Source organism: Bubalus bubalis, chromosome 6, assembly GCF_019923935.1.
Source record: "Bubalus bubalis isolate 160015118507 breed Murrah chromosome 6, NDDB_SH_1, whole genome shotgun sequence".
Taxonomy (NCBI): domain Eukaryota; kingdom Metazoa; phylum Chordata; class Mammalia; order Artiodactyla; family Bovidae; genus Bubalus; species Bubalus bubalis.
The window spans coordinates 32,239,390-32,264,087 of record NC_059162.1 but is presented as its reverse complement, the minus strand read 5'-3'; the positions used below and the strand labels follow the sequence as shown (position 1 = coordinate 32,264,087).

At 40.2% G+C, this 24,698-nt stretch overlaps 1 protein-coding gene across 1 annotated transcript in view; it reads left to right on the top strand.

The window, feature by feature from the left end:
- Positions 1-7,916: 7,916 nt before the first annotated feature.
- Positions 7,917-24,698, top strand: part of CHIA (chitinase acidic) — a 32,593-nt gene continuing 15,811 nt past the window's right edge. The window contains exons 1-3 of the mRNA XM_025288112.3: positions 7,917-8,046; positions 10,121-10,150; positions 12,008-12,209. Coding sequence (XP_025143897.3) covers positions 8,022-8,046; positions 10,121-10,150; positions 12,008-12,209 — 257 coding nt within the window. The 5' untranslated portion in view covers positions 7,917-8,021. The remainder of the gene's footprint in view (positions 8,047-10,120; positions 10,151-12,007; positions 12,210-24,698) is intronic.

The window sequence follows — 24,698 nt, the reverse complement described above, 5'->3', positions numbered from 1 at the left end:
CTGGGAGGGATTGGGGGCAGGAGGAGAAGGGGACGACAGAGGATGAGATGGCTGGATGGCATCACTGACTCGATGGACGTGAGTCTGAGTGAACTCCGGGATTTGGTGATGGACAGGGAGGCCTGGTGTGCTGCGATTCATGGGGTCGCAGAGTTGGACACAACTGAGTGACTGAACTGAACTGAACTGAAAGTTTAAGATGCATGTGCTGTTTCACTCAGCAATCCCATTCCCAGGTGCACACACAAGAAATCTGAAAATGTGCACCCAGAGTCGGGTAGAGGAATGCTTACAGCAGCAGGTAAGGGAGGAACATGGAAAAAAAAACAAAAACACATGTTGTTCTAAACAGAAAGGATAAGGAAGTTGCAGCATATTCATATAATGAAATACCATACAATTGTGAAAATAAGTAAACAGTTTGCACTTGTAACAACTTGGATGAATCTCAGAAACTTAATGGTGAGCAAAAAATGAGAAATAGAAGAATATATATATGATACTACTTCACTTACATTAAATCAAATTTAATGACTATATTAAAACTGAATAATAAACTAATTGTAGTGATTATTATAAAACAAATTAACATATTTCTTAGGGATACATATGCATGCATCATAAAATTATCAGTAAAGCAAGGAAATAGTTGGCATAAAATTTAGGATAGTTACTTACTCCAGGGGAGTAAGAAGCATCTAATGGGGAAGAACATTACAGAATAATATTCAAAGGTAATATTATCTCCTTCAAACTAGGTGTTGGGGGAGTTCCCTCATGGTCCAGTGGTAAAGAATCTGCCTTCCAAAGCAGAGGACAAGTGTTAGATCCCTGGTCAAGGAACTAAGATCCCACGTGTTGTGGGGCAACTAGGCTCATTTGTGCCACAATTAAGAACTTGCACTCCACAATGAAGACCCAGCACAGCTGGGGTGGGGGTGGGGGGTAGAAGGAGCTGAAAAAAAGCCTGGGTGGTGGGATAGGTGTTTCATTTTAATATTTTTCTTTAAGGTGTATACCTAAACTCAAGTGTATGTTACATTGCACTGTAAAATTGAGGGAGACTAAACATAATATAGGCTTATTGAAAAAAAGTTGAATATGAGGAAATATACAATACCAACACTTTTAAACCTTTATTATTCTACAAATCTTATGATCATGGTAATTCTTTCCAACACTCAAGTGCTTAGATGGAAGGAAAGTTTGACAGAGACTCATATAGATCTCCCAAGTAGCTATTAAGAAGGGATGTTACATCTTCAGGTCTTTATATAGGGCCAGGAGAACAATATTCAATGGAAAATATCTCACTAAATCTAAACGGAGTTAGGTTTGATAGAGTCAAATACTAATAGGATAAATCTGGGACTAGTGGTTTGCTGTTTTTTTGTTTTGTTTTGTTTTGTTTTGCATATCTTTGACATGACCTCAATTTGATACAATTCTAGCTCTTCATCCCAACAGTATTCTCCTGGATACCTTGTCCATAAGCCTCTTATCCTTATCTATCAGAGGGCAGACAGAAAGAAAACCACAATCACAGGAAACTAATCAAACTGATAAAGTGGACCACAGCTTTGTCTAACTCAGTGAAACTATGAGCCATGCCATGTAGGGCCACCAAGGACAGATGAGTCATGGTGGAGAGTTCTGACAAAATGTGATCCACTGGAGAAGGGAATGGAAAACCCTTCAGTATTCTTGCCTTGAGAACCCCATGAACAGTATGAAAAGGCAAAAAGATATGACACTCAAAGATTAACTCTCCAGGTCAGTAGGTGCCCAATATGCTACTGGAGAACAGTGGAGAGACAACTCCAGGAAGAATGAAGAGACAGAGCCAAAGTAAAAACAACACCCAGTTGTGGATGTGACTGGTGATGGAAATAAAGTTCAATACTGTAAAGAACAATATTGCATAGGAACCTGGAATGTTAGGTCCATGAATCAAGGTAAATTGGAAGTGGTCAAATAGGAGTAGCCAAGAGTGAGGAATCAGTGAACTAAAATGGACTGGAATGGGTAAACTGAACTCAGATGACTGTTACATCTTCTACTGTGGGCAAGAATCCCTTAGAAGAAATGTAGTAGCCCTCATAGTCAATAGAAGAGTCTGAAATGCAGTACTTGGATGCAGTCTCAAAAACAACAGAATGATCTCTGTTCGCTTCCAAGGCAAACCATTCAATACCACAGTAATCCGAGTCTATGCCCAAAGTAGTAATGCTGAAGAAGCTGAAATTGAATGGTTCTATGAAGACCTACAAGACCTTCTTAAGTTAACACTCAAAAAATATGTCCATTACATCATAGGGGACTGGAATGCAAAACTAGGAAGTCAAGAGATACCTGGGATAATAGGCAAGTTTGGCCTTGGAGTACAAAATGAAGTAGGGCAAAGGTTAACAGTTTTGCCCAGAGAATGCACTGGTCATCGCAAACACCCTCTTCCAACAACACAAGAGACAACTCCACACATGGACATCACCAGATGGTCAATACCCAAATCAGATTGATTATATTCTTTGAAGCCAAAGATGAAGAAGCTCTATACAGTCAGCAAAAACAAAACTGGGAGCTGACTGTGGCTCAGATCGTGAACTCCTTATTGCAAAATTCAGACTTAAGTTGAAGAAAGTAGGGAAAATCACTAGACCATTAAGGTATGACCTAAATCAAATCCCTTATGATTATACAGTGGAAGTGACAAATAGATTCAAGGGATTAGATTTGATAACTCTATCTGAAGAACTATGGATGGAGATTCATGACATTGTACAGAGGGAATGAGCAAGAAAAAAAAAATGCAAAAAGGCAAAATGGTTGTCTGAGGAGGCCTTACAAATAGCTGAGTAAAGAAGAGAAGCTAAAGGCAAAGGAGAAAAGGAAAGATATACTCATTTGAATGCAGAGTTCCAAAGAATAGCAAGGAGAGATAAGAAAGCCTTTCTAAGTGATCAATGCAAAGAAATAGAGGAAACAATAGAATGGGAAAGGCTAGAGATCTCTTCAAGAAAATTAGATATACCAAAGGAACATTTCATGCAAAGACGAGCACAATAAAGGACAGAAATGGTATGGACCTAAGAGAAGCAGAAGATATTTAGAAGATGTGGCGATAACACATAGAAGAACTACACAAAAAACATCTTCATGACCCAGATAACCACAATGATGTGATCACTCACATAGAGGCAGACATCCTGGAATGCAAAGTCAAGTGGGCCTTAAGAAGCATCACTATGAACAAAGCTAGTGGAGGTGATGGAATTCCAGTTGATGGAATTCCAGTTGAGTTCATAGTGATGGAATTCCATCACTATGAACAAAGCTAGTGGAGGTGATGGAATTCCAGTTGGAGGTGATGGAATTCCAATTTGGAATTCCAAATCCTAAAAGATGATTCTGTGAAAGTGCTGCATTCAATATGCTAGCAAATTTGGAAAACTCAGCAGTGGCCATAGGACTGGAAAAGGTCAGTTTTCATTCCAATCCCAAAGAAAGGCAATGCCAAAGAATGCTCAAACTACCACACAATTGCAATCATCTCACACGCTAGCAAAGTAATGCTCAAAATTCTCTAAGCGAGGCTTCAACAGTATGTGAACCAAGAACTTCCTGATGTTTAAGCTGGATTTATAAAAGGCAGAAGAACCAGAGATCAAACTGCTAACATCAGCTGGATCATTGAAAAAACAAGAGAGTTCCAGAAAAATATCTATTTCTGCTTTATTGACTATGCCAAAGCCTTTGACTGTGTGGATCACAACAAACTGTGCAAAATTCTTAATGAGATGGGAATATCAGACCACCTGACATGCCTTCTGAGAAATCTGTATGCAGGTCAAGAAGCAACGGTTAGAATCAGACATGGAACAAAAGACTGGTTCCAAATCGGGAAAGGAGTACGTCAAGGATGTATATTGTCACCCTGTTTATTTAACTTATTTGCAGTGTGCATCATGTGAAATGCCAGGCTTGATGAAGCACAATCTGGAATCAAGATTGCCAGGAGAGATATCAATCACCTCAGATTTTCAGATGACACCATCCATATGGCAGAAAGTGAAGAAGAACTAAAGAGCCTCTTGATGAAAGTGAAAGAGGAGAGTGAAAAAGTTGGATTAAAACTCAACACTCAGAAAACTAAGATCATGGTATTTGGTCCCATCCCTTCATGGAAAATAGAATGGGAAGCAGTGGAAAGAGTGACAGGCTTTATTTTGGGGGGCTCCAAAATCACTACAGATGGTGACTTGGACCATGAAATTAAAAGACACTTGCTCCTTGGAAGAAAAGCTGTGACCAACCTAGACAGCATATTAAAAAACAGAGATATTACTTTGCCAACAAAGGTCCATCTAGTCAAGGCTATGGTTTTTCCAGTAGTCATGTATGGACATGAAAGTTGGACTATGAAGAAAGCTGAGCATTGAAGAATTGATGCTTTTGAACTGTGGTGTTGGAGAAGACTCTTGAAAGTCCCTTGGACTGCAAGGAGATCCAACCAGTCCATCCGAAAGGAAATGAGTCCTGAGTATTCTTTTAAATGACTGATACTGGAGCTGAAACTCCAATATTTGGCCACCTGACTCATTGGAAAAGACCTTGATGCTGGGAATGATTGAAGGCAGGAGGAGAAGGGGAAGACAGAGGACGAGATGGTTGGATGGTGTCACCCACCCTATGGACATGAGTTTGAGCAAGCTCCGGCAGTTGGTGATGGATGGGGAATCCTGGTGTGCTGCAGTCCATGGGGTCACAAAGAGTCAGACACAACTGTGTGGCTGAACTGAACTGAACCTTAACTGAACTGAAAGAATCTCCTTTCCCAGTTCAACCTAGGACACCAACTAAACCACTTTATATAAGGAAGCAATGCAGAGTAAATATTAAGAGATTTCCATTGTGGACACCCCTAGCCTTGGCACTGAATCCAGGACTTGGTGCTTAAGATTTGTTTGATCAATTTTCTCATCTACAAAATTGACGTGACAGTAATAATCCTTTCATAGGTTAAATAAAATAATTATGTGGAGCCCTCTGACGAACACTGTTTTTTAGTCTTGCAGTATTCACTGTCCATTCTTTTAGAATTTCATTTTGTGGCCAATCCAGATGGAACTTTAAGTCCAAGTGCCCTGTTCTTTCCTTAAGCAAAAGAGTGGCTCAATCTCAAAGCTACACAATCAGACTATTTCTCCCAGGACTTGGATTCTTGTGTGGACTGACACATGAATAAAAAATAAAATCGGAGCTTATTGGTCCTAGGCCCACCTTCTACTTTGCTAACCTAAGAAATGTGATATTTGTTGTCATCAGTGGCACATCCCATGTTCTTATCTTTGATTCTGTGAGCTTCCTCATATTCTTCTAATATAATGTTTTGTGCTTGTTAGAGTTGGGTTTTTGGTTGTTGTTTGTTTGTTTATTTTAGTCACTAAGTCTTGCCTGACTCTTTTGTGACTCCATGGACTGTAGCCCTCCAGTTTCTTTGTCCATGGGATTTCCTAGACAAGAACACTGGAATGGGTTGCCATTTCCTTCTCTAAGGGATCTTCTTGGCCCAGGGATCAAACCCACATCTCTTCTGTCTCCTGCATTGGCAGGTGATTCTTTACCACTGAGCTACCTGGGAAGCCCAAAGTTGGTTTTATTCACTTGCAAAAAATAAATTCTTAATAATAGAAACATCAAGCATGATCTCTGGCATATATAGGTGCTTGTAGTGTTTGTTGACATTATTTTTATAACTGAAATCCCTGGCAGAACTTCTACCAAACTTTCTTTGGTCCTATGAGTGGGAACCTAATTATCACTGGGTGAATGGATACAATATAGTTTTTAAATGCTATAAAAATAAAAACTAGTCTATATCTACAATAAGTCTGCTAAGTTGCTGGCATCCCATGATGGGCACTCATATGTTCACCAACTGCTTTCCAGGTACTGTCATAAGACAGCATCATGGAAGCAAGCACAGGCAGTATGCACTGGAGGATATAAGTATTTCAGAGAAAGGAGAGATCATTGAGCTTCAAAGAGAGGATCTGACCTGGGCTTTAAAGAACTAATGCTGTAGTAGACAGTGAAGAGATGGAGAAGACATTACATGCGAAGTATGGAAAGACAGTGTGAGCAAAGGCATGCAAAACATGTTGGGGACAAAGAATAGACCATTTTGGCTGAAGCATAAATTTTTTTTATAGGATAATAGTAGTGCATAATGTTTAGGAGGGTGGATTGGAATTAATTTTAAACAAAAAATTCTATACAAGGTCACGATGCAAATATTTCTATTAAAAGAAACTCTTCAATATCATCACTACCATCTCTCCACAGCACAAAATATTTTTGAACATTTTCTAGATGTAATTTGGACCTGTGGTTTCAGGAGTTCTCACTGACCTCCAGAGAGTACATTTTGGGAACCATATGTTCTTAGATAAAATTACTGTATAATCATGACTAAGATTGCCTCACATTGGGTGGCTCAGAGGTAAAGAATCTGCCTGCCATTTCAGGAGACAGGGGTTCGAAACCTGGGTAGGGAAGATCCCCTGGAGAAGGAACCTACTTCCTTCTGGTAACCCACTCCTGTATTCTTGCCTGGGAAATCCCATGGACTAAAGAGCCTGGTGGGCTACAGTCCATGGGCTCACAAAGTGTCAAACATGCCTGAGTGACTGAGCACACATGACTAAGATCATTTCAAAGAACAGGTGTGGGTAGAATGTTCATAAAATAGCACCGAAAGTGAAGAGGAACTAAAAAGCCTCTTGATGAAAGTGAAAGAGGAGAGTGAAAAAGTTGGCTTAAAGCTCAACATTCAGAAAACAAAGATCATGGCATCTGGTCCCATCGCTTCATAGGAAATAGATGGGGAAACAGTGGAAACAGTGTCAGACTTTATCTTTTTGGGTTCCAAAATCACTGCAGATGGTGACTGCAGCCATGAAATTAAAAGACGCTTACTCCTTGGAAGGAAAGTTATGACCAACCTAGATAGCACATTGAAAAGCAGAGACATAACTTTGCCAACAAAGGTCCATCTAGTTTTCATAGCCTTTTCAACAAAGGCTATGGTTTTTCTAGTGGTCATGTATGGATGTGAAAGTTGAACTGTGAAGAAGGCTGAGTGCAGAAGAATTGATGCTTTTGAACTGTGGTGTTGGAGAAGACTCTTGAGAGTCCCTTGGACTGCAAGGAGATCCAACCAGTCCATTCTAGGTGAGATCAGCCCTGGGTGTTCTTTGGAAGGAATGATGCTAAAGCTGAAACTCCAGTACTTTGGCCACCTCATGAGAAGAGTTGACTCATTGGAAAGGACTCTGATGCTGTGAAGGATTGGGGGCAGGAGGAAAAGGGGACAACAGAGGATGAGATGGCTGGATGGCATCACTGACTCGATGGACGTGAGTTTGAGTAAATTCCAGGAGATGGTGATGGACAGGGAGGCCTGGTGTGCTGCGATTCATGGGGTGGCAAAGAGTCAGACACGACTGAGCAACTGAACTGAACTGAATAAGATGAAAGTTCCTTAGGCACTGATTGTACAAATTATATAAGACTAATTCTACAAAGGAAAAATATTTAAGAACAGCTAATACTTTCCAAGGACTTTTAGTGTTTACTTTCCAATAAATACATGCTTTAATGCCAGGCACGAAATGTCCACAGCATAAAAACCTAATCATAATGTTTAAATGGATGCTTATCAGCTCTGAGAACTGCCAAAAAAAACCTATCAAGCTTGTATTTTTCATGGTGATGGTCTCTACCACCCCGTTAGGAGACATGATGTTTTGTCTTTATTAAGCAGAGGAGGTTGGGAGGGGGAAGTGCAGGTTAGAAGTCCATGAGTGGTTGTTTGTAGGGGAGGAGATCTGTTGACTTACTGATTAGCTATATACACATCTGGATTAGATGCTCTCTGCTCGGAAGATATCCTTTGTGATGACCTGTTTGTCAGATGGTATAAAAGGCAAGTCCAGGCTCTGCAAGTACTGACAGCAACCATGGCAAAACTTATTTTCCTCACAGGTGAGTCCGTAATTGGGGATGGAGCCTTATTCTTTTTTTTTTTTTTTAATTTATTTATTTTAATTGGAGGCTAATTACTTTACATATTGTATTGGTTTTGCCATACATCAACATGAATCCACCACAGGAACCTTATTCTTACCTGATTTCTTTCCTTCTCTGGATCTGAAAGTCATGAAGTAGTCTTCACACATAGCTCTACGTTTTTCTATTCTTCTTTCATCATTTCAAATTTCCAAGGGAATCCTGACATGCACAAATATGTCTGCTTCTAATTCTCTTCTCAATTGACTATGGCAGCATTTCTATATTCTTTGATGCCATGAGCACAGTCCTGAAAGAAAGGCTAGTTTTCTGCCAGTGCTTGTCTTACTCTCCCATCTCTTGTTGCGTTGTTTCCTTTTCTATATTCATCTTCCTACACCAACTCATTTTAATTGGTATTATTTTTATTTACATGTTTGTGTTTTTGGTCTATCTTTTTCAGAGATGGACATCAGTAAGAACTCAGATACAGTTATGCAAGTTGTCTTTTTTTTCTACTGTTTTCAGGATTATTCCTCTTTTATCCCTTACTGTTCTATTATGCTGCTGATGTATTATAAAAATATCAGAAATTCAATCATTTAAATGGGTAGATTCAGTACATTGTTTAGACCCAATCAGTATCCACAGCTTATTAGTTGCTTTAGAGCTGAGATTTACAAACTTTTTATAGCTTCAGCTTTTCCAGATGAGATCTCCAACTCAATTTATAAAACAATCAGATCAAAAGTGCTCTGGTACACACGAGTTAATCATTAACTGACCAGGAGGCTGACTGCTGTGCTGAAGTTTGCCTCCTCTGCAGAGAGTCCTTGGAGGAGTGCTGGACATCAGGGCCAATGCTAGCTCAGTGTTTGCCAAACTTCTCTGTTGCTGGGAATCTTCTGTGCATACTTGTTAAACTTTACAAGTTCTTGGCTTCATCCCACACCCATTGAGTAAGAAGCTCTAGAGGGCCCAGGAAGCTGTGTCACTGCCCTGTATAATTTAAAGATATATTTCATTAAAAAATGTGACTGTGAGCAAAAAAAAAAAAAAAAAAGTGCTCTGGTAGAAGCCAGGGAATGCCATCTGGAGTCTTGCCTCACAGTTCCTAGTTCTTCTCTTCTGCTATAAGTGTTATTACTGCTGCTAAGTCGCTTCAGTTGTGTCCGACTCTGTGCGACCGCATAGACGGCAGCCCACCAGGCTCCCCCATCCCTGGGATTCTCCAGGCAAGAACACTGGAGTGGGTTGCCATTTCCTTCTCCAATGCATGAAAGTGAAAAGTGAAAGTGAAGTCACTCAGTCATGTCCGACTCTTAGCGACCCCATGGACTGCAGCCTACCAGGCTCCTCCGTCCATGGGATTTTCCAGGCAAGAGTACAGGAGTGGGCTGCCATTGCCTTCTCCGAAGTGTTCTTAAAGTTGGTTTAAATAAATCCCAAGGCTCCCAGAGATACTGAGTTCACTGATTTAGAAGATGCTTTGTGTGTGAAGGCTGTATTCATCTGAATTAAGGACAGTGAAGCACGGATGGGTGTGTAGTCACTAAGTGGAGTACATTTTGGATAGTTTCAGTAAGTAGATCTACTCCGCATTCAATAACATTTGTTACTGACATGGAAGTGGAAGAATAGGGAGCCATGCTCATTTTTGACTAAGAGAAAGGAATTGCAGCTTTATTGTTTGTTGTCGTTTAGTCACTAAGTTGTATCCTACTCTTTTGTAACTCCATGAACTATAGTTCACCACACTCCTCGGTTCTTGGGATTTCCCAGGCAAGAATACTGGAGAGGGTTGCCATGCCTTCCTCTAGGGGATCTTTCCAACCCAGGGATCAAACCATGTCACCTGCATTGGCAGGCAAATTGAGCCACCAGGGAATCCCTTTGCCTTCCTTGAAAAGCCTACTATTTGGCATAACCCCTGAGTGCCACTTGGGTTGTAAACATCTATGACCCATAGCATGGTACGCAAGGCCTCAGAATTATATTTGGCAAGATACAGACAACTGGTTCAGAATTCATGTTGTTTCTTTCTCTCTAGGTCTGGCCTTTCTGCTGAATGCTCAGCTAGGTAAGTCATGGACTCTGTATTTTATCCTTGACATAATGTTTCCCTACCATAAACCTCCAATCTCTGTAAATTATACAAAATGCAATTTTTGTCTGCTTAATGTATTAAATGCTATTTTTCATATCCCAATATTACTTAAAAAAAATATACCAAGAGATAAGCTGTACTAGGGAAAGAAAGCTACTGTCTTCTTCACAAACAGATGGGTTTGATGTATTGGCTGCTACTACTATCCTCTTCAGCATAATCACCTGAGTATACATTGGTATTCACTGGGTTTCATAGGAGGACTACCAGGCATCTTTTCTTAAGTGGTTCTCCAGCTTAGCTGAGATCACAAAGTGAATCTGTCAAAGTTCAAAATAACCAGCCTTGCCGGGAGCCGGCGAGAGACATTCCACTCGTGACAAAGGTCATGAGGAAGGAGGCTCGGCATACGCAAAGGCGGGATCGAGCCTCGGGAGTGCCCCCGGATATTCTCGAGCATCTACCCCCCAAAAACCAGAGTCTGCCTACTTTATTGCTTTGTGCTCTCGCCTCTGACTTTACTGGGGGCTGTCCCCCACCACCATCTCGCTCTCTCTGTCAAAGAGTTAACTTACAGCTCCAATTAATAAAGTTCCTGGGCAATTAGGAGTGTTTAAATCCAAACCCCTCAGATGGCTCTCTAACTCGCCTGACAAGTTTACCCGGACACCTACAGCTATGCATACGATAGTTTACAGTCTCCCAGCCTCCAGAGGCACGGGAAGCTTAAGATATTCAAATAGCTTAGAACCTCTCAGAGAATTAGAAACTGTCAGAATAAAACTAGTAAAAGATTTCATTGATGAGCCAATGTTTGTTGCCAAGTTTTCACATCCCCTGAATTGTATCCTTGAATGTGCATTAATTAATATAGTTGGTATGTAGAAAAAATAAGTAGTGGCCTTGGTGTTAGTAACTTTAGACCCTTAAGGTAGTAAATTCTTTCCTTTGTAAACCCATTACACATCCCCCCTATAGGAACGTAATCTTATCTTCGGAAGATGGCGCCAAACCTTAAAATAATTACTCTTGGAGAAAATAAGTCTTTGTTGATAAGTCCTTGTCAAGAGTCATAAAATGTTAATAGGCCTCTGGCCAGAAGATGATGTAAATCACCTAAACCATTTGTATACAATAAATCTGCAGGAAAGAAACCCTGCTTTTTGATAAGCATCAAAGACTGCTGATTTTGCATCCCCTATTATCCTCTATGTGTAACTTAGGGTATAAAAACCCCTGTTGAAAATAAAGCTATGGGCCTTGCTCACCAACGCTTGGTCTCCCCATGTCATTCTTCCCTTTAACTTCCAGCTGAGTGTCCATCTGGAGCGCGGATGTCCTCTGCGACCATTTATTTGCCTGGGCTTCTAAGACCCGCTCGAGAAGGTGTCTAAGGTGGGGCACCTTCCGCTATTCGAGAGGGCGCCTGCGGCCTCCGTGGTCAGAGCTAACCTGGTGTCACGGGTTATATTGATTTTCCGCGTAAACCAAGCCACTCAGCTTCTTTTCTCCACTGAATTTTCCTACTGAGCTATCCTCATTCTATTACTCTTTATTATCTCTAATTAACATTTGAATAGGTCGCCTAGCCGTCTCTCCTTCGAATACTCTGGATCAGCCGGGGCTGGACCCCGGCACAGCCTCAAGTCAGTGACTGGTTCCCACATTAGAAGCTTTGAACTCATTTGTGAAGGTGTTCCTACTAACCAACCCTGCACAGAGAACAGGTATTTGAGGGAAAGGGAGGCAAACAGAGTCAAGGCTAACACTTATAGCACATTTCAGTGGTACCTAACTCAGGCCATTGTTCTTACTTCTCACTATCCTCAGGTTCTGCCTACCAGCTGGTATGCTACTTCTCTAACTGGGCCCAGTACCGTCCAGGCCTGGGAAGCTTCAAGCCTGACAACATCGACCCCTGCCTCTGCACTCACCTGATCTATGCCTTCGCTGGGATGAGTAACAGTGAGATCACCACCATTGAATGGAATGATGTGGCTCTCTACAGTTCTTTCAATGACCTGAAAAAAAAGTAAGAGAAAGGGGAGATATCTGAGTTAGTATCTCCCAGGCCAATATTTCCCAGACATTAAATAATGTGCAAACAAGTGATTCTTAAAATGCAGTTCAGGTTCAGTGAGTCTCAGGTGGAAACTAAGACACTGTATTTATAACAAGCTTCCCAGTGATGTCGATGCTTCTTGTCCAGGAACTGAACTTCAAGTATTGAGGCTATAGATAAAATAGAACATTGCCTGCTTTAGCTAGTATTAAAAAATTAGTTCTGTTTCTTCCTTCTTTTCTCTATCAATATCTTTTTTTAATTGTTCAAGGCAGTTTTTTTTTTTAATTGGAGGCTAATTACTTTACAATATTATGGTTGTTTTTGCCTGACATTCACATGAATCAGCCATGGGTGTACATGTGTTCCCCATCCTGACCCTCCCTCCCACCTCTCTCCCCATCCCATCCTTCTGGGTCATTCTAGTACATCAGCCCTGAGCACCCTGTCTCATGCATTGAACCTGGACTGGAAATCTATTTCACATATGATAATATACATGTTTCAATGCTATTCTCTCAAATCATCCCACCCTCACCTTCTCCCACAGAGTCCAAAAGTCTGTTCTTTACATCTGTGTCTCTTTTGCTGTCTCACATATAGGGTCATCGTTACCATCTTTCTAAATTCCATATATACGTATTAATATACTGTATTGGTGTTTTTCTTTCTGACTTACTTCACTCTGTATAATAGGCTCCAGTTTCATCTACCTCACTAGAACTGATTCAAATGCATTTTTTAATAGCTGAGTAATATTCCATTGTGTATGTGTATCACAGCTTTCTTATCCATTCATCTGCCGATGAACATCTAGGTTGCTTCCATGTCCTGGCTATTGTAAACAGTGCTGCGATGACCCCTGGGGTACACGTGTCTCTTTCAATTCTGTTTTCCTCGGTGTATATGCCCAGCAGTGGGATTGCTGGGTCGTATGGGAGTTCTATTTCCAGTTTTTTAAGGAATCTCCACACTGTTCTCCATAGTGGCTGTACTAGTTTGCATTCCCACCCTGTAAGAGGGTTCCTTTTTCTCTGCACCCTCTCCAGCATTTATTGTTTGTAGACTTTTTGATAGCAGCCATTCTGACTGGTGTGAGATGGTACCTCATAGTGGTTTTGATTTGCATTTCTCTGATAATGAGTGATGTTGAGCATCTTTTCATGTGTTCGTTAGCCATCTGTATATCTTCTTTGGAGAAATGTCTGTTTAGTTCTTTGGCCCATTTTTTGATTGGGTGGTTTATTTTTCTGGAATTGAGCTGCAGGAGTTGCTTGTATATTTTTGAGACTAATTGTCATTTGCTTCATTTGCTATTATTTTTTCCCATTCTGAAGGCTGTCTTTTCACCTTGCTTATAGTTTCCTTCGTTGTGCAAAAGCTTTTAAGTTTAATTAGGTCCCATTTGTTTATTTTTGCTTTTATTTCCATTACTCTGGGAGGTGGGTCATAGAGGATCCTGCTATAATTTATGTCAGAGAGTGTTTTGCCTATGTTTCCCTCTAAGAGTTTTATAGTTTCTGGTCTTACATTTAGATTCTTAATCCATTTTGAGTTTATTTTTGTGTATGGTGTTTAAAAGTGTTCTAGTTTCATTCTTTTACAAGTGGTTGACCAGTTTTCCCAGCACCACTTGTTAAAGAGACTGTCTTTCTTCCATTGTATATTCTTGCCTCCTTTGTCAAAGAGAAAGTGTCCATAGGTGTGTGGATTTATCTCTGGACTTTCTATTTTGTCCCACTGATCTATATTTCTGTCTTTGTGCCAGTACCATACTGTCTTGATGACCAGTTGCTTTGTAGTAGAGCCTGAAGTCAGGCAGGTTGATTCCTCCAGTTCCATTCTTCTTTCTCAAGATTGCTTTGGCTATTCGAGGTTTTTTGTGCTTCCATACAAATTGTGAAATTATTTGTTCTAGTTCTGTGAAAAATACCATTGGTAGCTTGATAGGGATTGCATTGAAACTATAGATTGCTTTGGGTTGTATACTCATTTTCACTATATTGATTCTTCTGATCCATGAACACGGTATATTTCTCCATCTATTTGTGTCATCTTTGATTGCTTTCATCAGTGTTTTATAGTTTACTATATATAGGTCTTTTGTTTCTTTAGGTAGATTCATTCCTAAGTATTTTATTCTTTTCATTGCAATGGTGAATGGAATTGTTTCTTTATTTCTCTGTTTTCTCATTATTAGTGTACAGGAATGCAAGGGATTTCTCTGTGTTAATTTTATATCCCGCAACTTTGCTATATTCATTGATTAGTTCTAGTAATTTTCTGGTGGAGTCTTTAGGGTTTTCTATGTAGAGGATCATGTCATCTGCAAACAGTGAGAGTTTTACTTCTTTTCCAATCTGGATTCCTTTTATTTCTTTTTCTGCTCTGATTGCTGTGGCTAATACTTCCAAAACTATGTTGAATAGTAGTGATGAGAGTGGGCATCCTTGTTTTGTTCCTGACTTTAGGGTTCAGTTCAGTTCAGTCCATTTCAGTCGCTCAGTCGTGTCCGACTCTTTGCGACCCCATGAATCGCAGCACATAAGGCCTCCCTGTCCATCACCAACTTCCGGAGTTCACTCAGACTCACGTCCATCAATTCAGTGATGCCATCCAGCCATCTCATCCTCTGTCGTCCCCTTCTCCTCCTGCCCCCAATCCCTCCCAGCATCAGAGACTTTTCCAATGAGTCAACTCTTCTCATGAGGTGGCCAAAGTACTGGAGTTTCAGCTTTAGCATCATTCCCTCCAAAGAAATCCCAGGGCTGATCTCCTTCAGAATGGACTGGTTGGATCTCCTTGCAGTCCAAGGGACTCTCAAGAGTCTTCTCCAACACCACAGTTCAAAAGCATCAATTCTTCGGCACTCAGCCTTCTTCACAGTCCAACTCTCACATCCATACATGACCACAGGAAAAACCATAGCCTTGACTAGCCAGACCTTTGTTGGCAAAGTAATGTCTCTGCTTTTGAATATGCTACCTAGGTTGGACATAACTTTCCTTCCAAGGAGTAAGCGTCTTTTAATTTCATGGCTGCAGTCACCATCTGCAGTGATTTTGGAGTCCCCAAAAATAAAGTCTGACACTGTTTCCACTGTTTCCCCATCTATTTCCCATGAAGTGATGGGACCAGATGCCATGATCTTTGTTTTCTGAATGTTGAGCTTTAAGCCAACTTTTTCACTCTCCACTTTCACTCTCATCAAGAGGCTTTTTAGTTCCTCTTCACTTTCTGCCATAAGGGTGGTGTCATCTGCATATCTGAGGTTATTGATATTTCTCCCAGCAATCTTGATTCCAGCTTGTGTTTCTTCCAATCCAGCGTTTCTCATGATGTACTCTGCATATAAGTTAAATAAGCAGGGTGACAATATACGGCCTTGATGTACTCCTTTTCCTATTTGGAACCAGTCTGTTGTTCTATGTCCAGTTCTGACTTTAGGGTAAATGCTTCAATTTTTCACCATTGAGGATAATGTTTGTTGTAGGTTTATCATATATGGCTTTTATTATGTCGAGGTATATTCCTTCTATTCCTGCTTTCTGGAGGGTTTTTATAATAAATGGATTTTGAATTTTGTCAAAGGCTTTCTCTGCATCTATTGAGATTATCATATGGTTTTTATCTTTCAATTTGTTAAGGTGGTATATCACATTGATTGATTTGTGGATATTGAAGAATCCTTGCGTCCCTGGGATAAAGCCCACTTGGTCATGATGGATGATCTTTTTAATATGCTGTTGGATTCAGTTTGCTAGTATTTTGTTAAGGATTTTTGCATCTATGTTCATATCTGTTTTGTGGCATCTTTGTCTGGTTTTGGTATTAGGGTGATGGTGGCCTCATAGAATGAGTTTGGAAGTTTACCTTCCTCTGCAATTTTCTGGAAGAGTTTGAGTAGGATAGGTGTTAGCTCTTCTCTAAATTTTTGGTAGAATTCAGCTGTGAAGCTATCTGGTCCTGGGCTTTTGTTTGCTGGAAGATTTCTGATTACAGTTTTGATTTACATGCTTGTGATGGGCCTGTTAAGATTTTCTATTTCTTCCTGGTCCAGTTTTGGAAAGTTATACTTTTCTAAGACTTTGTCCATTTCTTCCAAGTTGTCCATTTTATTGGCGTATAGTTGCTGATAGTAGTCTCTTATGATCCTTTGTATTTCTGTGTTGTCTGTTGTGATTTCTCTACTTTCATTTCTAATTTTGTTAGTTTGATTCTTCTCCCTTTGTTTCTTGATGAGTCTGGCTAGTTTGTCTATTTTATTTATCTTCCCAAAGAACCAGCTTTTAGCTTTGTTGATTTTGGCTATGGGCTCCTTTCCTTCTTTTGCATTTATTTCTGCCCTTATTTTTATGATTTCTTTCCTTCTACTAACCCTGGGGTGCTTCATTTCTTCTTTTTCTAGTTGCCTTAGGTGTAGAGTTAAGTTATTTATTTGATTTCTCTCCTGTTTCTTGAGGTACATTTGTACTGCTATGAAACTTCCCCTTAGCACTGCTTTTACTGAATCCCATCAGTTTTGGGTTGTTGTATTTTCATTTTCATTCTTTCCTATGCATATTTTTATTTCTTTTTTAATTTCTTCTGTGATTTGTTGGTTATTCAGAAGTGTGTTGTTTAGCTTCCATGTGTTTGTACTTTTAACAGCTTGTTTCCTGTAGTTGGCATCTAGTCTTACTGCATTGTGATGGGAAAAGATGCTTGAGGTGTTTTCAATTTTTTTGAATTTACCAAGGCTAGATTTATGGCCCAGGATGTGATCTATCCTGGGGAAGGTTCCGTGTGCACTTGAGAAAAAGGTGAAATTCATTGTTTTAGGGTGAAATGTCTTATAGATATCAGTTAGATCTAACTGGTCCATTGTATCATTTAAAGTTTGTGTTTCCTTGCTAATTTTCTGTTTAGTTGATTTATCCATAGGTGTGAGTGAGGTGTTAAAGTCTCCCACTATTATTGTGTTACTGCTAATTTCCCCTTTCATACTTACTAGCATTTGTCTTACATATTGCAGTGCTCCTATGTTGGTGTGCATATATATTTATAATTGTTATATCTTCTTCTTGGCTTGATCCTTTGATCATTATTGGTCCTTTGTCTCTTTCCACGGCCTTTATTTCAAAGTCTATTTTATCTGATATGAGTATTGCTTACTCCTGCTTTCTTTTCGTCTCTATTTGCATGAAATATCTTTTTCCAGTCCTTCACTTTCAGTCTATATGTATCCCTAGGTTTGAGGTGGGTCTCTTGTAGACAGCATATATAAGTAAATTTAAGTTTCTCAGTCGTGTCCGACTCTTTGTGACCCCATGGACTGTAGCATACCAGGCTCCTCTGTCCATGGGATTCTCCAGGCAACAGAACTGGAGTGGGTTGCCATTTCCTTCTCCAGGGGATCTTCCCGACCCAGGGATCGAACCCAGGTCTCCAGCATTGCAGACAGACGCTTTACCATCTGATCCACCAGGGAAGCCCCAGACAGCATATATACTGGTCTTGCTTTTGTATCCATTCAGCCAGTCTTTGTCTTTTGGTTGGGGCATTCAACCCTTTTACATTTTAGGTAATTATTGATAAATACAATCCCATTGCCATTTACTTTGTTGTTTTGGTTTTGAGTTTATACCCCTTTTCTGTGTTTCCTGTCTAGAGAAGATCCTTTAGCATTTGTTGAAGAGCTGGTTTGGTGGTGCTGCATTCTCTCAGCTTTTGCTTCTCTGTAAAGCTTTTGATTTCTCCTTCATATTTGAATGAGATCCTTGCTGAGTACAGTAATCTGGGTTGTAGGTTTTTCTCTTTCATCACTTTAAGTATGTCCTGCCATTCCCTTCTGGCCTGAAGAGTTTCTATTGAAAGAGCAGCTGTTATCCTTACGGGAATCCCCTTGTGTGTTATTTGTTGTTTTTCCCTTGCTGCTTTTAATATTTGCTCTTTGTGTTTGATCTTTGTTAATTTGATTAATATGTGTCTTGGGGTGTTTCAATTTGGGTTTATCCTCTTTCAGAAACTCTTAGTTTCTTGGACTTGGGTGGCTATTTCCTTCCCCATTTTAGGGAATTTTTCAACTATTATCTCCTCAAGTATTTTCTCAAGGCCTTTCTGTCTTCTTCTTATGGGACTCCTATGATTTGAATGTTGGGGCTTTTAACATTGTCACACAGGTCTCTGAGGTTGTCCTCATTTCTTTTAATTCTTCTTTCTTTTTTCCTCTCTGCTTCATTTATTTCCACCATTCTATCTTCCATCCCACTTATCCTATCTTCTGCCTCAGTTATTCTACTGTTGGTTCCCTCCAGAGTGCTTTTGATTTCAGTTATTGCATTATTCATTAAGATTGACTTTTTTTTATTTCATCTAGGTCCTTGTTAAACTTTTCTTGCATCTTCTCAATCCTTGTCTCCAGACTGTTTATGTGTAACTCCATTTTGTTTTCCAGATTTTGGGTCATTTTTACTATCACTATTATGAATTCTTTTTCAGGTAGACTCCCTATCTCCTCCTTTTCTGTTTGGTTTGGTGGGCTTTTATCATGTTCCTTTACCTGCGGAATATTTCTCTGCCTTTTCATCTTGTTTAGGTTGCTGTGTTTGGGGTGGCCTTTCTGTATGCTGGAAGTTTGTGGTTCCTCTTTATTGTGGAGGGTCCTCCCTGTGGGTGGGGTTGGACAAGTGGCTTGTCAAGGTTTCCTGGTTAGGGACGCTTGTATCGGTTTCCTGGTGGGTGGAGCTGGATCTCTTCTCTCTGGAGTGCAATGAAGTGTCCAGTAGTGAGTTTTGAGGTGTCTATGGGTTTGGTGTGACTTTTGGCCACCTGTACTTTTGTGCTTAGGTTTATGTTCCTGAGCTGTTGGAGAATTAGCTTGAAATGTCTTGCTCTGGAATTTGTTGGCTCTTGGTTGGTGCTTCGTTTCAGTGTAGGTATGGAGGCTTTTGGATGAGCTCTTACTGATTAATGTTCCCTGGAGTCAGGAGTTCTCTGGTGTTCTTGAGTTTTGGATTTAAGTCTCCTGCCTCTGGCTTTCAGTCTTATTCTTACAGTAGTCTCAAGACTTCTCCATCCATACAGAACTAATGATAAAACATCTAGGATTTTAGTGAAAAGATTCTCCACAGTGAGGGACACCCCACGAGGTTCACAAAGTTACATGGAGAAGAGAAGACAGAGGAGGTGACCAGAAGGAGAAGAGGGGGAATCAAAAGGGGAGAGAGAAATCTAGCCAGTAATCAATTCCCTATTTGCTCTCCACAATCTGGAACACTCAGAGAGTTTCACAGAGTTCCACAGAGAAGAGAAGTGGGAGGAAGGAGATAGAGGTGACCAGGAGGAGAGGAGAGGAAGTCAAAAGGAGAGAGACCAATCTAGCCTGTGATCAGTTCCCTAAGTGTTCTCCACAGCTTGGATCACCCAAAGAGATTCACAGAGTTAAGTAGAGATTAAAAGGGAGAGGGAGGAGATAGAGGTGACCTGGGGGAGAAAATGGAGAGTCAAAAGGGGATAGAGCAATCAAGCCAGTAATCACTAAGTCGCTTCAGTAGTGTCCGACTCTGTGTGACCCCATAGACAGCAGCCCACCAGGCTCCCCCATCCCTGGGATTCTCCAGGCAAGAACACTGGAGTTGGTTGCCATTTCCTTCTCCAATGCGTGAAAGTGAAGTCGCTCAGTTGTGTCTCCCCATAGTGGGTTGCCATTGCCTTCTCCAGCCAGTAATCACACTCCTAAGTAAAAATGAGAACTGAAAAGTGGGATCTTAAAGTTACAGAATTGATAACAAATACCAAAAAGCAAAGATTAAAAATCTAGAGTAGAGGTTAGACTCTCAAAAATACAATATTAAAAAAAAATCACAAAAGTTATTTTAAAAATATGAAATTTGCTTTAAAAATAGAGTTTGTTTTTTTGGCAAGGTAATAGTAAGTTTTAAACATAAGAATTAAAGGAGTGGAGAGGAGGAGCTAAGATGGCAGAGGAATAGGACGGGGAGACCACTTTCTCCCCCACAAATTTATCAAAAGAACATTTAAACGCCGAGTAAATTCCACAAAACAACTTCTGAATGACGGCAGAGGACATCAGGCACCCAGAAAAGCAACCCATTGTCTTCGAAAGGAGGTAGGAAAAAATATAAAAGACAAAAAAAGAGACAAAAGAGGGAGGGATGGAGCTCTGTCCCAGGAAGGGTGTCTTAAAAAGAGAGAAGTTTCCAAACACCAGGAAACACTCTCACTGCTGAGTCAGTGCTGAGCCTTGGAAGCACAGAGGGCAACATAACAGGGAGGAAAAATAAATAAACAATTAAAACCCACAGATTACGAGACCAATGGTAACTCCCCCAGCAGAGAAGCAGCGCAGACGCCTGCACCTGCCACTAGCAAGCGGGGGCTGGACAGGGAGGTGCAGCGAGGGCTGCATCGCTTAGAGTAAGGATCTGGCCTGAATGCCCCGAGCGCTATCTGAGCAAACTTATTTGGGCTAGCAAACCAGACTGTGGGATATCTACCACACGAAAAGCCAGCCCTAACCTAAGACACCACCAGGCCTGCACACAGAACAAAGAACTGAACAGAGAGAGCTGGCTGCAGACCATCCCCCTCCAGTGACAGGCAGCCAGAGCCGGAAAGGGGCAATCGCAGCCCCAGAGAGACATTATCTACGAAAGTGTAAGCAGGCTTCTTTGCTAACTAAGACTTCTTGGAGTTCTGGATGGTCAACATCCGCCTGAGAAGGTGTGCCAGTTGTACACCCAGAAAACCGAGCGGCGGGGAGGTGATAAGTCGCAGCAACCGCATTCGCCAAACACCTCATCACCTGAGCTGCTTGGACCTGGGAAGGGCACAAAATGTAGGCCCAACCAAGTCTGTGCCTCTGAGGACTACCTGAGTGCCTGAACCTGAGCAGCTTAGACCTGGGAGGTGCAAGCAGCCTAGGGCCAGCCTCGGATGGTTCCTGGTGGAGCAACCTAGAGCCTGAGCAGTGTGGGCAGGGAGGCTACACGCACCATGAACAGGGGCAGGCCTAGTGTGGCTGAGGCACTGCGAGCACACACCAGTGTTATTTGTTTGCAGCGTCCCTTCCTCCCCACATCGTGACTGAACAAGTGAGCCTAAAAAAAAAAAAAGTGTCCACCACTGCCCCCTTTGTATCAGGGTGGAAATCAGACCCTGAAGAGACCAGCAAACAGAAGAAGCTATAACAGAGGGAACCACCTTGGAAGCAACAGGTGCAATAGATTAAAACCCTGTCATTAGTACCGACTACATAGGAAGGGGCCTGTAGATCTTGAGAAATATAAGCTGGACCAAGGAACTAGCCTAAAATGAACTGACCCCACAATACCCACAACAACACCAGAGAAAGTCCTAGGTATATTTTTACTATTTTTACGATCATTCTTTCTTTTTTTTTTTTTTTTTTTAGTTTTTTTAAAAAAATTTAAGTCCTCTATTAATCCTTTAATTTTCACTTTTATAATCTACTATTACTTTTCAAAAAAAGACCCTATTTTTTTAAAAGCAAACTTCATATATATATTGTTTATAATTTTTGTGACCTTGTTTTTTTTTTTTCCTTTCTTTTTTTTTTTTCTTTTCTTTAACATTGTATTTTTGAAATTCCAAACTCTACTCTAGATTTTTAATTTTAGCTTTTTGGTATTTGTTATCAATTTTGTACCTATTTTTTTAAAATAATTTTTGTGACTTTTTTTTTCTGTCTTTCTTTCTCTTCTTCTTTTCTTTAACATTGTATTTCTGAACTTCCAAATTCTACTTTAGATTTTTAATTTATGCTTTTTGGTATTTGTTATCAATTTTGTACCTATATTTTCTTTATAATTTTTGTGACTTTGTTTGTTTTTGTTTGTTTGTTTTTTTCTCTTTTTTTTCTTCTTCTTTTCTTTAACACTGAAGTTTTGAAATTCCAAACTCTACTCTAGATTCTTAACTTTTGCTTTTTGGTATTTGTTATCAATTTTGTACCTATATTTTCTTTATAATTTTTGTGACTTTGCTTTTTTTCTTTCTTTCTTTTTCTATATTTCTTTTCTTTCTTCTTTTCTTTAACATTGTATTTTTGAAATTCCAAACTCTACTCTAGATTTGTAATTTTTGCTTTTAGGTATTTGTTACCACTTTTGTACCTTTAAGAACCCAATCTTCAGTACCCATTTTTTACTTGGGAGTGAGATTACTGGCTTGACTGCTCTCTCCCCCTTTGCACTTTCCTTTTTCTCTATCAGGTCGCCTGTGTCTTCTCCCTAACCCCTCTCTACTCTATCCAACTCTGTGAGTTTCTGTGTGTTCCAGATGGTGGTGAACACTTAGGGAACTGATTACTGGCTGGATCTGTCTTTCTCCTTTTCATTCCCCCCTTTTATCCTCCTGGCCACCTCTGTCTTCTTCCTCCCTCTTCTCTTCTCTCTATAACTCCGTGAACATCTCTGAGCGGTCCAGTTGTGGAGTTCACATAAGGAAGTAATTACTGGCTAGCCTGCTCTCTCCTCTATTGATTCCACCTCATCTCATTTGGGTCACCTCTAACTCCGTCCTCCCTCTTCTCTTCTCCATTTAATGCTGTAAACCTCTCTGGGTGACCCTCACGGTGGAGAGACTTTTCATCTTTAACCTAGATGTTTTATCAATGGTGCTGTATAGAAGGAGAAGTTTTGAGACTACTGTAAAAATAAGACCGATAACTGGAAACAGGAGGCCTAAGTCCAAACTCTGGCTCCAGGGAACTCCTGCAGGGAACATTAATTGACAGGAGCTCATCAAACGCCTCTATACCTACACTGAAACCAAGAACCACACAAGGGCCAACAAGTTCCAGGGCAAGACATACCAAGCAAATTCTCCAGCAACACAGGAACACAGCCCTGAGCTCCAATATACAGGCTACCCAAAGTTACTCCAAAACCATAGACATCTCATAACTCATTACTGGACACTTCATTGCACTCCAGAGTGAAGAAATCCAGCTCCACCCACCAGAACACGGACACAAGCTTCCCTAACCAAGAAACCTTGACAAGCCACCTGTACAAACCCACACACAGCAAGGAAATGCCACAATAAAGAGAATTCCACAAACTGCCAGAATACAGAGAGGACACCCCAAACTCAGCAATTTAAACAAGATGAAGAGACAGAGGAATACCCAGCAGGTAAAGGAACAGTATAAATGCCCACAAAACCAAACAAAAGAGGAAGAAATAGGCAATCTACCTGATAAAGAATTCCGAATAATGATAGTGAAATTGATCCAAAATCTTGAAATCAAAATGGAATCACAGATAAATAGCCTGGAGACAAGGATTGACAACACACAAGAAAGGTTTAACAAGGACTTAGAAGAAATAAAAAAGAGTCAATATATAATGAATAATGCAATAAATGAGATCAAAAACACTCTGGAGGCAACAAATAGTAGACTAACAGAGGCAGAAGATAGGATTTGTGAATTAAAAGATAGAATGGTAGAAATAAATGAATCAGAGAGGACAAAAGAAAAACGAATTAAAAGAAATGAGGACAATCTCAGAGAGCTCCAGGACAATATTAAACGCTACAACATTCGAATCATAGGGGTCCCAGAAGAAGAAGACAAAAAGAAAGACCATGAGAAAATACTTGAGGAGATAATAGTTGAAAACGTCCCTAAAATGGGGAAGGAAATAATCACTCAAGTTCAAGAAACCCAGAGAGTCCCAAACAAGATAAACCCAAGGCAAAACACCCCAAGACATATATTAATCAAATTAACAAAGATCAAACACAAAGAACAAACATTAAAAGCAACAAGGGAAAAACAACAAATAACACACAAGGGAATTCCCATAAGGATAACAGCTGATCTTTCAATAGAAACTCTTCAAGCCAGGAGGGAATGGCAAGACATACTTAAAGTGATAAAAGAAAATAACCTACAGCCCAGATTATTGTACCCAGCAAGGATCTCACTCAAATATGAAGGAGAAATCAAAAGCTTTACAGACAAGCAAAAGCTGAGAGAATTCAGCACCACCGATCCAGCTCTCCAACAAATACTAAAGGATATTCTCTAGACAGGAAACACAAAAAGGGTGTATAAATTCAAACCCAAAACAATAAAGTAAATGGCAATGGGATCATACTTATCAATAATTACCTTAAACATAAATGGGTTGAATGCCCCAACCAAAAGACAAAGACTGGCTGAATGGATACAAAAACAAGACCCCTACATATGTTGTCTACAAGAGACCCACCTCAAAATAGGGGACACATACAGACTGAAAGTGAAGGGCTGGAAAAAGATTTTCCATGCAAATAGGGACCAAAAGAAAGCAGGAGTAGCAATACTCATATCAGATAAAATAGACTTTAAAACAAGGGCTGTGAAAAGAGACAAAGACGGTCACTACATAATGATCAAAGGATCAATCCAAGAAGAAGATATAACAATTATAAATATATATGCACCCA